The sequence below is a fragment of the Cibotium barometz genome, chromosome 37 (assembly GCF_041138505.1).
Source record: "Cibotium barometz isolate CiBa-2024 chromosome 37, ASM4113850v1, whole genome shotgun sequence".
NCBI lineage: Eukaryota > Viridiplantae > Streptophyta > Polypodiopsida > Cyatheales > Cibotiaceae > Cibotium > Cibotium barometz.
The window spans coordinates 47,946,385-47,960,645 of NC_141082.1; the positions used below are offsets into that span (position 1 = coordinate 47,946,385).

At 44.7% G+C, this 14,261-nt stretch overlaps 1 protein-coding gene across 1 annotated transcript in view; it reads left to right on the plus strand.

Moving 5' to 3' along the window:
- Positions 1-11,014: 11,014 nt before the first annotated feature.
- The window catches only part of LOC147617346 (nuclear protein), a 45,837-nt gene continuing 42,590 nt past the window's right edge, over positions 11,015-14,261 (plus strand). The window contains exons 1-2 of the mRNA XM_086776987.1: positions 11,015-11,394; positions 11,492-11,709. Of these exons, the coding sequence (XP_086633113.1) occupies positions 11,085-11,394; positions 11,492-11,709 (528 nt within the window). The 5' untranslated portion in view covers positions 11,015-11,084. The remainder of the gene's footprint in view (positions 11,395-11,491; positions 11,710-14,261) is intronic.

Below are 14,261 nucleotides of genomic sequence, written 5' to 3' on the forward strand. Positions count from 1 at the left end.
TCCCTAACCTTCTGCAAAGAAATGGCAGCGTAGTCCAAGTTGTGCTGCCTAACGTGCAACCTCTCCTCCAGTTTTCTTCACTCAACAAGGTGGTTTGTTTCCATGTTTGCTACTATAGCCACCTGCTGATTGGGGGAGATGGGGGGTGCCCTCTGTTTCATCATCTGCTTCAAGTCCAGGAGTTCTCTATGGATGGACTGGCATTTGCTTTGTTCCTGCATGAGCTTTGTCTGCAATTGTTGACGGTCGGCCACCAACTGTTCAGCTTTCAGTAGTTGATTATCCTTGTCCTATATTTTCTGATGTAGTTCAATCAGCTGCTTTCGTAGGCGGTTAAATGATTTAAATGGGGCCTTCTTGTGTGGCCCAGGCTGCTTGTCTGACTGCGTTTTGAGCTCAGCAGCCTCCTTCTGTGCCTGCTTGCAGCTTGTCTTTCAGATCGGCATTCTCCACTTTGAGGAAACGGAGCTGCTGCTGCAGCTTCTTCCTTAAGATTGTCTTTGTGGGGGGCTTCTGCTGGCCACCCCAGTGGCCTTCTTTTGTGCCCATGTTCTTGGTGGTGTGGGCTCTTCTCCATGCTAATCCTTCAGCTCAATTGGCCTTCAAGGTATCCAGCTTAGCATAGGTGGTTTGTAGCTCCTCCCTTGTGTTCTCATACTCCTTCCTTAGTTCTTCTACTACAGTCTGATGGGCTGCAGTCTCATTTTTCTGAATTGTGAGTTGCTGCTCCAGAATGAGGATCTGCTCCTTCAGTTGATTGGGGGTCATTGAATCCATGGGCACAGCTGACCTCAGAATGAGTTGTTTCTCTAGTTCAGCTTGCTACACCGGCTTCTTTCCTGCTGCTAGTGCTTGGAATGAGTTGTTTCTCTAGTTCAGCTTGCTACACCGGCGTCTTTCCTGCTACTAGTGCTTGTTTTGTCCTATTCTGTTCAGCCTGAATCTATTGCTTAAGTTGCTGGATATCAAATTGTTGCTTTGCCAGTTGCTGCTGAGTGTCTGAGCTACTGCCTTGCTCTGGCACAATGGTTTTCAGCGTCTCTTTCAGTTTCTCAAGTTCAGCCTCTAAGGTCTGCTTGACCTTCAGCTGTAATTCCATTTTTGCCAGTTGCCTTTCTAAGGCTTGTTTGTCCACTGAGCTGCTGCCTCAGGTTTTCTACTTGGGTCTGCAATTCTTGCTGCCTGTTGATGTTGTGTGTCAGTTGTGGTGGTTGTGGTTGTTGTGGTTGTGCTGCTAGTCTGAGCCTACTCTGGTGCTGTTGTTGTTGGCTAGATCTGCCTGGGGTTGCCGCCTGGGGTTGAGAGCCTTATTGTCCTGATCCACCGGCACCATCCTTGTCTTTTGGATGAATAGGGGGAAGTGGTAGGTGGCAAGTGGGGGGTCTCAACCATGTAATTTTTTAGCAGCTCAAGGTTGCTTTGCTAGTATGCCCTCTGCATGTTTGCCATTTCTTGCTCCCACTAGTTCATCAGCTCTAGTGGCATTTTTACCACTGCCAATTCCTCTTTCGCTGCCTCATCCTGTTGGATCTGCAACTTCCCTTCTTTAGCCATCAGCAGCTCCTTACGTGTGGTTTTCGCCTGCGGTCTCCACATTCCTGATCATCTGAATGGCATGGTCAGTGATCTTTGTGGCCTTTTCCTTTGCTGCTTCCAGATTTTATGCAATAGTCTATTTGCCACCAGGATGTACTTGTTCCCGGTCTGCCTGGCAGGGGGTTTGATTGGTTCGACAAAGTCTAACCCCCACTTTTGGAAAGGTTATAGTGGGAGTATGGACTGATGAGGCATTCTGTCTGCACAGCAGTGGGCTGACCCACCCTCTGCTGACACACATCACATTGTTTGGCATGATTCGATGCATCCTTCACTGTTGGCCATCATAGGCCCGCCTGCATGACCTTCCTGCCCGTTGTGTCTCCAAAATAGTGTCAGCCTAACACTCCTTGGATGTGCTTCTGTCAGCACGGCCAGTTATTCATGATCAGGCACACATCTTCTGATTACCTTGTTGAAATATACAAGTGAATGGGTGTGTGCACGAGAACAAGCCCTTAGCAAGAGGCTGTAAAAGAGAGTCTGTAAATAAGTGGGTAGCAGTGAAAATATGAGAAGTATCTACTCAGAGAGAATAAAGGGTAGCATGAGAAGATCCAGGATGTGTGGAGATATTCTGGGAAAAGTGAAGAGGTGGAGAGAATTAAGCAAATGAGGTGGAGAGAATCAAGGATGAGGTGTCCCCCCAGATGTAGGGGAGGTGGCACAAATCAAGGAGCAGATCAACTTGTATAAATTGAGGCATTGGCCTAATGAGTATTTGCTGGCTTTTGAGTATGCATTTGATCCACCTTAGTTTATTATCTTGCTTGCATTTTAACATACCTGGTCTATTCCCACTTTGTACAGGGCTCTTGCTATTTCCAGGAAGCCCTTGCTCTTGAGGACAAGCTTCTTCCACTGATCTCTGGTCATGCCAGTTGGGAAGGTGCCTTCTGAAACAAATTGCAGCATGTCAAAGTACCAATTCCTTCCGATATGTCGACCGTCTGTACCCCAAACAGGTCTGCATCCGGGAACTGGTCGGGCACTCCTATTGCTTGTTCTCCTGTATCTATCTGGCTGAGAAAGTCAGCAACTGCATTCTGATTACCTGGTGTGTGCATGATTGTGAAATCAAACTCTTGCAGCAGTAGTATCCACCTAGCCAGCTTTCCAGTGAGGTCTGGCTTCTTTACAAGGTACAGTAGGGCCTGATGATTAACATGAAATGCAAACTGCCTAACAAGTAATGTATGAACTTGCTAAAACAGAGTAAATTAGTCCTAGGGCTTCTCTTTCTCTTGTGATGTAATTCTTCTCTGCCTGAGATAGCCTCCTGCTAGCATAGTAGATGGGTCTGTACCACCCCTCCTCTGTCAGCTGCATATCAGCACACTTCCTATTGTAATGTCGAATGCATCCACAAACATGTGGAAGGTCTTATCCCACTCTAGTGGTTGGATTACTGGAGCGCTTTGCAAGCATTCTCCTTAGGTCCTGGAATGCCTTTTGGTGTTCTTCAATCTGTATTCTGTATTCTGCCCCCTTCTTGGTGAGAGCATAGAGCGGGTGTGCAATGTCCGCAAGGTAGCAGAGGAACCTGTTGTGCCATTTGATCTAACCCAAAAATCTACTGAGCTCTTTCAGATTGTGAGGTGGCTGCAGCTTCTGGATCATGTTGACCTTGGAGGGTCCACGACAATGTCATCTTTGGACACGATGTGTCCTAGCAAGACTCCACTAGTGACTACAAAAGCACACTTGGTAAGATTCAGTTTTAGCTGTGTCTGCTGGCACCTTTCCAAACATAACAGCAAGTGGTGCAAATGCTCCGTCTTTTTGCCAAAAACACTGGTCATCCACAAATACACGCATGAAGTTAGTGAGGTAATCATAAAAGATTTCTTGGACCATGCGCGCTGAAAGGTTGCAGGTGCATTGCAGAGTCCGATTGTCATCACATTGAAGCAAAAGGCTCCCCATTCTGTGATGAACGCTGTTTTTTCCTTGTCCTTTGGTGCCATTCTGACTTGGTTATACCCACAGAAGCCATCTAAGAAGGAATACATTTCATGTCTGGCCATTGCATCTAACATTGAGTCTGTGAAGGGTAGTGGAAATGGGTCCGGTATAGTTGCAGCATTCAGTTTCCTGTAATCTACACAAACTCTTAGCTTCCCATTTTTCTTGGGCACAATTACAATCGGACTTAGCCAGTGAGCCTTCTCAATTGGATATATGAATCCTACTGTCACAATAGCTTATCTATCTCTTCCTTTACCTGCTTGGCATAGTTGGGGTTCATTATATACCTTTGTTGTCTAATCAGAACGGCATCCTCCCTCAGGTTTATCTTGTGCTGATAGAAGCTTGCGTCTATGCTTGGCATATCTATGTAGCTCCATGCAAAGACATCCTTGTATCTACATAACAACTCCTGGAGTTCGGTCTTCATCTGCTGTCCTTCCAGTTTAGCACTAACCTTGACAATTTTGGGTTGCTCAGCATTACCCAACCAGGAGGTTGAGCTCTGTCGGTTCATCTTCCTGCACTCTAATGCATTTTTGTTGTTCCCTGTCCTTACATCTTAAGGCTTCCATCCATTCCTTCAACCCTTGTACTGACTGTTCATCGTCCTCATGTGTTTGTTCACTAACCTCTTGTTGAGTTTTTACTATTCGGGCCGTTTCCTCCTTGGGGTCCACAACCTCATCTGGCTTTTATGCTATTGTCTGCACATTGAATGTATCTACTGTATATTTTGCCATTATTCCCTCCATATCCAGCTAAAATAATGAAATCAGCTCTGGATTTTCTCTGATTATTCTTTCTGATTATTCTTTCCTCCTCATCCTCTTCTATTCCGTCCAGCAGGTTCAACCCTTCTACATGCAATGGTCTGACTACCAGATTTATGTCCACCTTAGATAGTGTGCTAACTTTGATCTTCTTCTTTCCCCTCCTCATGGTAATGCTTTCTTTCAGCCAGTCATGTTTGATTTTTCCATGTCTTATCCATGGTCTACCCAACAACATGGGATATGATTCCGAGTTTCCCGCCATTCGGAGTACCAAGAACATGATGGGGAAGTTACATCCAGCTACAGTGATCTGTTCTCCTCGGACAAGTCCGAGCGGCCTCACTCTGCTTTGATTGGCCATGCGCACCAAGAATGGAGCTGGGTGAAACTTGGTGATTCCTAATTCCCTAGTTGTTGATTCTAGAAGTATATTCACTCTTAACCCACCATCTACAAAGTCTCCTCTGATTTCTTTTCCCCTCAGATGTACTGTTATTTGGGGCACCACATTATATACTTCTGGAACATCCTCTGTCTCCACCGCTTGACATTCTGCTTCTTCTGCTGATTCAGCCTCGCTCTGTGAGGGATCAAAGTCTTCCATTCGTCCCTTGGGATTCAGTAGCTTCTTGATGAGCCGCTTCTTGTAGTTAGGCACTAGTGATAGCATAGCTTCTTGTAGTTAGGCACTAGTGACAGCATAGCTTCTTGATGAGCCACTTCTTGTAGTTAGGCACTAGTGACAGCATAGCTGATCGAGGGTTATGTCCAGTTTCATGGTTTTGAGGTTTTCCCACATGATGTCATACTGCTCCTCATTGTTTAGTTTGCTACCTCGTTGGGCACTTTTCCTTTCCTTCCTCTTTCTTCCTTTAGCTTTTTCTGAGGACTCCACCTCTTCTGAGTGTTGGTGTGCTGGGTCAGTCCCTCTTGGTGGAGAGACTCCCTTCCCTTGTTCCTTGATTTGGTCGGACATTTGTGTCCCGCGACGAGGATCATCTTCTCGCATCGCATTCTTCTATCTGACTACTTTATCCGGGCTGCCCCTGGTCTTCATCTAACCCTGACCAGGTTGTGCAGTCTCTTTCTTGCCCTTGGCTTGTGCATCTTGCACTTCTCTAACTACTTGTATTAAGAGACTAAGGTTATGTAAAAGGGGAGGAGAAGGGTGTGTGTGTGAATGGACTTAAGGTCCACTAGCTCACCTATTTAAAGGTGAAGCTAGGAGGCATTTTGTATTGAGCAAGGCCAAGTTATACCCATAAACAACTTAATAAACAAGATATTTTCTTGTATTTTGTGAGTTTATCTCCTCCACATATCTTGTTCAACCACGTTTTTCTCAACATGGTATCTTAAGCTTGGTTGTGTGGTGGAAGTTCTCCATTTTGAAGCTTTATCTTCTCAACCTCCATAGCTATTCTGTACCAGCCGCCGTCAGTGGAGTACGAGGGGAGGACTGTAGAAGGCATTCCAACCTCTGATTTCTTTTGGAGATATCATGCCTAGCCCAAGGCGCATTAGCCCAGCTACTCATAGCCTGCGACATTCGCGCTGTACAGCCCGGCATTGTGCTATTAGCAGGCAGGTGCATTTTTCATCAAGTCTGGATGTCGTACACACATATGCCGTCTGTGCTATAGTGTAAGCTACATTAGCTTAGGGCTTTTGAAGCCATAAGCCTCACGACTTTACAGCCAGAATCTTAGTTGCAATGGACGCGTAAAACGCCGTCTGTGCTGCAGTGTAAGCTACATTAGCTTAGGGCTTTTGAAGCCCTAACCCTCATGACTTTACAGCTAGAATCTTAGCTGCAATGGATGCGTAAAATGCTCATGGGAGGCAAAAGACCAAGGCTGCAGCTTTTTTTCTCCATGGAAGCTTGCTCAAGCTTGTGATAATAGTGTTCATAAACACTAATAGTGTTGATTAACACTAATAATGCTACTAATCTAGAAAAGGAGAGCTACTTAAGAGTGTTTCTAAACACTAAGTGTGTTCTTGAACACTAATGGTGAATCTAATCACCAACACAAGTATCATTAGATGCTAAAAATGTACTCTTAAGCACTAATAGTGTTGCTAAACACTAATGGTGATCTTAATCACCAAACAAAGTGTTCTTTGACACTAATGAAGCTCTCCCCATCAGAATTAGTGGTTGGGCACAAACCCTAAGTGCTAAACCATAAGCTTCACCATCTTAATCTCCTTTTTTATGCAACATCCTTAGCTTGATTAAGGGTTGTTGCACTCTCATAAGCCTTTCTCTTTCCACTTAAGCCAAAACATCACAAATTTTTTGTTTTCTTCTTCATTAATCAGCCAACTACTCTCTTGTAATCTTCCTTCAATACCCAATGTCCTTGTCAAGTACAAGATGATGTCCAAAGGTTTTTGGCCATTCATCTCCGGCACTAAGATTATTGACTAAGGCTGAAGATATTGAAGATGATGAGAGGGCACAAGCTATCATCATGCTTCATCTTGATGAGGCTCTCATTCACCATGTGGACTAGCTTTCGACTGCAAAGGAGAAATGGGATGAGATTGATAAGCTCTATGGAGCTCGTGGGGTGGGTAAGAATTCCAAGATCTCACTTAAAATTGAATTTTTCAGCTTGGAGCTCAAAGAGGGAGACGGCATTGGAGCCTTTATCTCTTACTTGAAGGGCCTTATGGCTCAACTTGCATCAGTGAATGCGAGAATGGATGAAGATGATGCAGTGGCTGTTTTGCTAAAAGCAGTTAAGAAGGTGTATCCCACCTTAGTCACCACCCTGAAGAACATACCTAATCCCACCCTTGAAGGAGTCATGTAATCTTGTCTTGATGAAGAAAAGAGGCCAAAGGGAGGAGCTCAATCCTCAAATGCAACAACTTCATCGAATATCGAACAAGCTTTGTCACATCAAGTGATCAAAGTAAGATGTGTCCATTGCAAAAAGGTGGGTCATTTGGCAAATAATTGTTGGATCAAATATCCCAACAAAATGAAATGTAACAAGTGTAAAAAAATGGGACATATCACTTCTAAGTGTCCTAGCAAAGAGTCAGAGGTTGTATCAGCCTCTAACTCCACTGAGAAATTGTTTTAAATCTCAATGTAACCACACCTATATTCCTAACCTTGTACGCCTAATGTTATAAAGGCAACCTACGTCCAATACCACCTATTCCAATTTTCTTTCATAGTTGGTATTGAGGGGGGGTATTAAGAGACTGAGGTTATGTAAAAGCGGAGGAGAAGGGTGTGTGTGTGAATGGACTTAAGATCCACTAGCTCACCTATTTAAAGGTGAAGCTAGGAGGCATTTTGTATTGAGCAAGGCCGAGTTGTACCCATAAACAACTTAATAAACAAGATATTTTCTTGTATTTTGTGAGTTTATCTCCTCCACATATCTTGTTCAACCATGTTTTTCTCAACAACTTGATCCCTGATCTTTCTCTGTTCCTCCTAATTCAGGGGGGTTTTCTTCTGTCCCACCACTTCAGGTGTCAGATGCTCTGCTGTATCTGCCTTTTCCTTTCCCTTTTGGCTTCTAGTGACAATAGCCACCATCGGAGCCGACTCATCATCCAATTGTTAATTTCCACCATGTTCACAGTAGGTGCTGCCACTTTTGCTGAATCTCTAGAGCTTCCTTGGAGCTCTGCTGATGTTTTAAGTACAACGGACATTTAGTTTTCCTATGTCCTGGCTTCCGGCAGTAGTAGCACTGGAATGCATTCTGGTGTTGTCCACCGCCCCTTCCTCTGTCGAACCCTTGGCCATAGTAGGACCTCTGTGGTGTCAGCACAGCAGCCATTGGATCCGCTGCATCAAGTGCATTCACCCACTATACTGCTGCCCAACTTCTTCCGTTATATGTGCAATTCTCTGTCAGATGCGTGAAAGTCTCACAGATGGCACATGTTGGCTGCATCTTGCATTCTTCTTTCAGATTTTTGCAGATCAGATAGAACACACCAGGTCTGTAGTCTGATATGCTGGAGTGTTTGCCTGAGCCCGCAGCCAACTTTTCAACAACCCTCTTGGCCAAGACATCCACCTCGTCCCTCTTGCCTTTTTGTTTGCTTTTCTTGATGCGCTTGGGTTCCTCCTCAGCATCTGACTTACTATCTGATTCCTCTGTGTCTGACTCACTGCTTGAGTTGCAGTTTGACAAATAAATCTTTTTGTTCTTTTTGTTCTTCGACTTCTTTTCCAAGCCCATGTTCCTCTCTGCCCTCTTGGCTGCCTCGACTAGTTCATCAAACCCTTGTAATGTAATGTCTGTTCAGCCATGGTTGGTTTGATTTTCTTGTGTAGGCCATGCAAAAAAGAACAGCCTCAGATGGCCTATCTACCTGGGTTAGTCTTGCATGTAGTGTGCGGAACTTTACTGCATAATCATCCACCGGCAGGGACTTTTAACTCAGGCTCCTGAGCTTCTCTTGCAGCTCAGAAGGTGTTTTGACTATTTGGAACCTTGAATGCTTCTTTCAGTTCTTGGAATGTGGTAAAATAGTCATGTGCATACTGAGACAACCGTTCTGTTGGAATGTCCCTGAATGTAGCTTGGAACTGATCCCTCTTCCTTTTATCAGCTACATTCCCCCGAGGATGATTCCCCCTCCACACTACTTCAAACTTTGTGACATGTGTGTCAAGGTCCTCAGACTTCTTGCCCTTATATGTCAGATACTTGTGATTGTCTCCCTGATTGGCCATTGGATGCAGAGGTTGCACGTTGCCTAGCCCAAGAGGAGCAGGTTGGTTGGGCAGTTGTTGTTATACATTGTTGATTAGGAGTCGCCTTCTTGCAAGGGTTTGTGCAAGCGCTTCTTCCTATCGGCCCAAAGCTTGTGCCAGAATGCCACACTAAGGGGGCGAATAGAGAGCCTCCTGTGTTTCTCCGAGCGCTTCCACTTCCCTAGTAGGATCGCCAAAGTGTCGGTGGTCAATTTGACTGGTAAGACGGAATCAGTCCGGCTGAAGATCTGTCAATGCCTGGTGCCCATGGGTTTTCAACCTAAGCCTCACACTGCTGATCTACATAGAAGATGCTGCACACAACTCTCTCTCTCTCTCTCTCTCTCACTCACTTTCTCACTCTGACAGCATAAGTGATGCACAGAGGGAGACAATGTACTTCTCTTCTAATTCAGATACAAAAAGATACACAGTTGCCTTAAATGTTGCCTCTTCCTTCCTCCTGCTTCTACTCTCTTGAATCTACGGTTACAAGATTCCTGTCAGCTATATTGCTCGGCTGTTATTACGAGATTGTATTACAAGACTGTACAGTTACAACAACTCATATGATTACATGGTAGGGTGAGCATTTCGTTGGACATGTTTTGTGCCTTCATGGCCGTAGGATCATCTGGCGGCTATTAACGTATGTCCCACCAATCGTCCGATGTGTGGCAGACGAACGGCCAACAGAAGCAAGCATGCAAGAGCAGCTAAAGAAGCACATGAACGCACACCCATATAGTTAAAGAGGATGAGTTGGAAGATATGAATTTGGAAGATGAGAATGATTCAAAGGTAATACCAATGCAACTTAGCATAACATCAATGGTCTTCCACCTTGATTATTGTGTCAAATGAATCTTCCAAGTTGCTCTTTTATCTACTTCCTCGAGTCTTTGTACTTCTTCCTTAAACCTACTATGAAGTACTTTATGAGTGTTTATCCATTCTTGTTGAGAATACTATATATTCATGGTACAGAGCATTAGATTTTGTATCATCTCAATTCTACATTCCTCAGGGGTAGAACTAGTTAATCCTAGAAGCATGCTTGTTGAATCCACTGGATGAAAGCTTCTTTAAGTTGTTGATTCCATGCAATGGTTCTCTGTGGCAAATGCATGTACTAATTAGCACAACAACAACATCTCCTCTCGGGGGGTTCACCTAAAAATATGTAAGTATAGCATGTGAGTTCAAATGAAAGGGTTTTTTAATTCAAAATTTTAAGACAAATTTATAGAAATACATTCACAAAAGGGGTTTTTAATCAATTTTGAAAAAAACCCGTAAGTCCATAAAGAAAAAGGGGCCATTTTATTCATAAAAAATTTATGGGCAAGGGGTTTTTTAAATACCCCTTGAATGCACATGATACATAGGGTTTCTTTTAGTAGTGCACCCCTCGAGCACCTCCTAAATACAGTGTAAATTCCATTTGTCAGAATTCATCCTTTTATTGTTTTTCCGTTTTGGCGAGCATTCACTCTCTCACTCGCTCTTTATCATTTCCTCTTCTCGTCGTTCGCAGGTGAAAGGGGTCAGGATGCCAACTTGTGCCCTAAAGAAAAGGAAGTGCTATAAAAAGGAATCAAATGAAACTAAAGAAATTGATTAACAAAGAAGCGAGAAGAGTACCACTTAGCCCAAGTAGAGTGTAGAGGAGATTCCTATGAAGAAGAAACCAACACCTAAAATAGGAAGAAGAGAAGGGGTCATGGGCACTGCTTCCCTTTTTTCTCACAGACAGTCTTGTTCTACTTTGTGGGATGTATAAGAGAGATCTGATCATCCATCTCAGAGGCAAGAAAAATCTGCAAGCGTCCTCAACATCAAGCTTAAAATTAGTGCTCCTGAGCAATCAATTTGGAGCGTTCGTATGAGGATACTTGGGAGAGTTCATATGAGGATACTTGGGAGAGTAATGTTGCTTCCAAGTGCATGAACTCTCCTATCTGAAATTTATGCCACACATTATTTAGCCTTCGTGCGCAAGGGCCATGGCGATGAAGGTGGCAGTTTGGCCTTCCCAAATCTTGTCCACGCAAAGGTCCCTGGGATCGTTTGCGCGCCGCAAGCCTCCTCGTTTCGCCAGGCTCACTGTCTCCATGGAGGCGTCCGTTGTGCCAGCGGTTATTGTGGGTGCCGGCCGTGTGGGCTCAGCCCTAGAGAGGATGGGCGGAGGCAGAGACATACTCGTCCGGCGAGGGGAGAAGGTGCCGCCGGACACGTCCGGACCAATCTTTGTGTGTACCCGCAACGATGTCCTAGACGCAGTGCTGGAAGCCACTCCGCAGAAACGGTGGGAAGGTAGGGTTTAGCTGTACCTTCTCAGATTGTTCGGAAAATCTGAAACGAGAGTAACTATCAACTTACGACTGTCTCTGTGCTGAGTGGTTTTCAACAGACCTGGTTTTTTTCCAGAATGGCATGCTGGAGCCCTGGCTTGAGAGCAAAGGCATCGGAGACGCTTCACAAGTCCTCGTGTACTTCGCTGTTGCCAAGCTCGGCGACGCCCCTATAGATGGAAAAACGGACACTAATCCGGAGGGCCTTACAGCCGCATCGGGGAAATGGGCACCCGCATTGGCGACACGCTTGCATTCTGCAGGTCTTTCATGCCAGGTGAGCCTACATTTTCAATCCTAGCTGGAGCAAACTACCCTTGTTAAGAAGAGTAGCTGTGTGAGGCATCACCTCGTATTGAAGAATTGGAAGCATTCCTGGAGTAAAAAAGGGTGCCTAGACGTGTGAGGCATCACACACATCTAGATCGGTGGCATGTTTCTGTTTCTGGACAAAGCAGTGGAATCCAGAAGTACATTAAGAAGAGTAGTTGTGAGGCATTGTAGTGTGTAACCGTACCAATTGGGTTCCTTTTTATCGTTAAAGTCTAGGTGTCTGAGGCATCACACACTTGACATGAGGTCCGTCTCTGAAAAAGCAGTGGTTTGGCGACAAATCCTGGAACCCAGAACTGGATGAAGAAGAGTAGAGATATCTCATGTTCAAGGATTAGAAGCATTCTCTGAGAAAGAAGGGGTCTATATGTGAGGCATCACACAGCCGGATCAGTCTGTTTCCAAGCATAGCTGACATATCAAGTGGATTCAGATGAGTAGATGTGAGGCATCTTAGGTGTTGGTAGTAAAACCTGTTTACTAATTAGCCATCTTTTCACCTTCAAGACAAGAAAACTCCCCTTTGTATTGCAAGAATATGCCAAACACTTTTTTCTTGTCAGGGCTTTTGCACGAGGGAAAAAAAAATGCCCACCTTTGTAGAAAGGAGCCTTCCCCTTCATTTTGCCACTCAATCTTGAGATTGGCAGCAGAATGTATAGAGAGAAGAGCCTGCAGTTTGTCCACTTAGCCTTAGGAAGTCAGTCAAAGCATTTTGTCATTTAACAAGTTCATTTACAGCTTCATGTGCTAGTGTGCAAAAGGCTTATGTGTTGTTGTAAAGCCTATTCTTTAGCTTTGTACATACAATAGGTGAAACTACACCGGCCAGGTGTGAATGTCCTTGGGCACCGTCTCGTGAACAATACACATGTCACACTTAATATGTAAAAGCCACATTGCACATAACAACTGAATGATACATCATTGCACAAGATAATTTGCAAAAGAGATAAGCACTGCACAGTACAGCATAATTGGGGCCGTGAACGGGCTCAATACTGAAGTATATTATTGGAGTATTTAAATCTGTACAAAGTGCCAAGGGCTTGCCAGCCAAACAACCCAATTCAATGCAAGTATGAAGACAAGTTAGCAAAACGTAAGTGTGTCGGAGTAGTTTGTCGATGCCAGACTCGTTGAATGAGTCTAATAGCCTGGCCACTAGTCTCATACACTTGGAGGGAAGTGAAGGTGAAACTGTTGTTCCGAGACCGCGCACAAACAGGACTCTCACACCCTCACAGAGACCGTGGTTCAAGCCTCCTTGGTAGGAGTACACAAACAGGTGCTGGTATGCAGTGTCAATAGTAGGTACTCAAACAGGTTCACTTGGTCCGAGTTTACTGCACGTACATCTGGTACTTTAGATGTAGGATGATAGTCAGCATGTACTTGCAGGTACAGTTAGGGTTTCAGCTTGTACTTGCAAGTATAGGTAGAGCTTTGGTTGTACTTGTAGGTATAGTTAGGGTTTCAACTTGTACTTGCAGGTACAACATGTACAATAGATATAGAAGGCGGCTACAGCAGGTGGTGTATTTGCTTTTATTAGAATGATGCAAAACTGAAATAAAAGACTGAACCTGAACCTTCTTGGTTGAGGAGAATCCTCTGCCCTTGACCTTCAATCCTTCACCCCTTTGCGTTCCTTCTCTGTCCTGGCCCTTTGATTGGCTTTAGCACTTGGTGAAATATGAGATGAATGGAACTGATTTATGCAATGGGTATTTATACCCCTATTGGAGGCTGGTCGGCTGGCATAAATCCAGGCGGCTGATTAATAAAGCCTCACAATTGTAGAAAATAGCATTTAATGCTATTAAATCCTACACTTTCAGACTTATGGAGGGCTGGCCACCTATGCGCATGGCCTTTGGTTGCTGGGCAGCCTGTGTGGGCTGCCCCACACCTGGCCGACTGGCCTCTAAGGGCCAGATGCCCTGTCGGCTGCCTGTCCAAAGGCCCTAGGGCTGGCCTACAGCCCTTCCAGTCCAAGCTAGGGCAAGTGGGCACAACATTGGGCCCTCTTGGCCTCTTGGGGTGGTTCTAAACCTGTAACATGTAGCTTAAGTATTCGTAATTTGAGGATCCTGTCACACAAATGCTCACATCGTCTTCTGTATCTTGAGTTTCGCAAGTTTAGCAATCCACTTTAAGACTTTGAACTTTAAGAGATTTGAGAGAAAGAGATAGAAACTGTACACCGTATGGGGTCTTGAATTACCCACTAAAGGGCCCCCTATCCCGTTACCGGAATAGTATTTGCTTTATTTCTTTGAAGAGATTGACGGTGGACTGCTGATAAGCCAAATGCAAGATCTAGGAAGACCAAGAGTCGGGCTGAACTGTACACGACTGTAGAAACACCAATAATGACCAATCTCGAGCCTATGCACTCTTCCCCCAATGGATGTAGGAAGGCCTCAAATCTGAGGCTGAGAGAAGGAGGGACTGATTGGGACTGTTCTGGACTATGTATGAATGCTGAGTTTT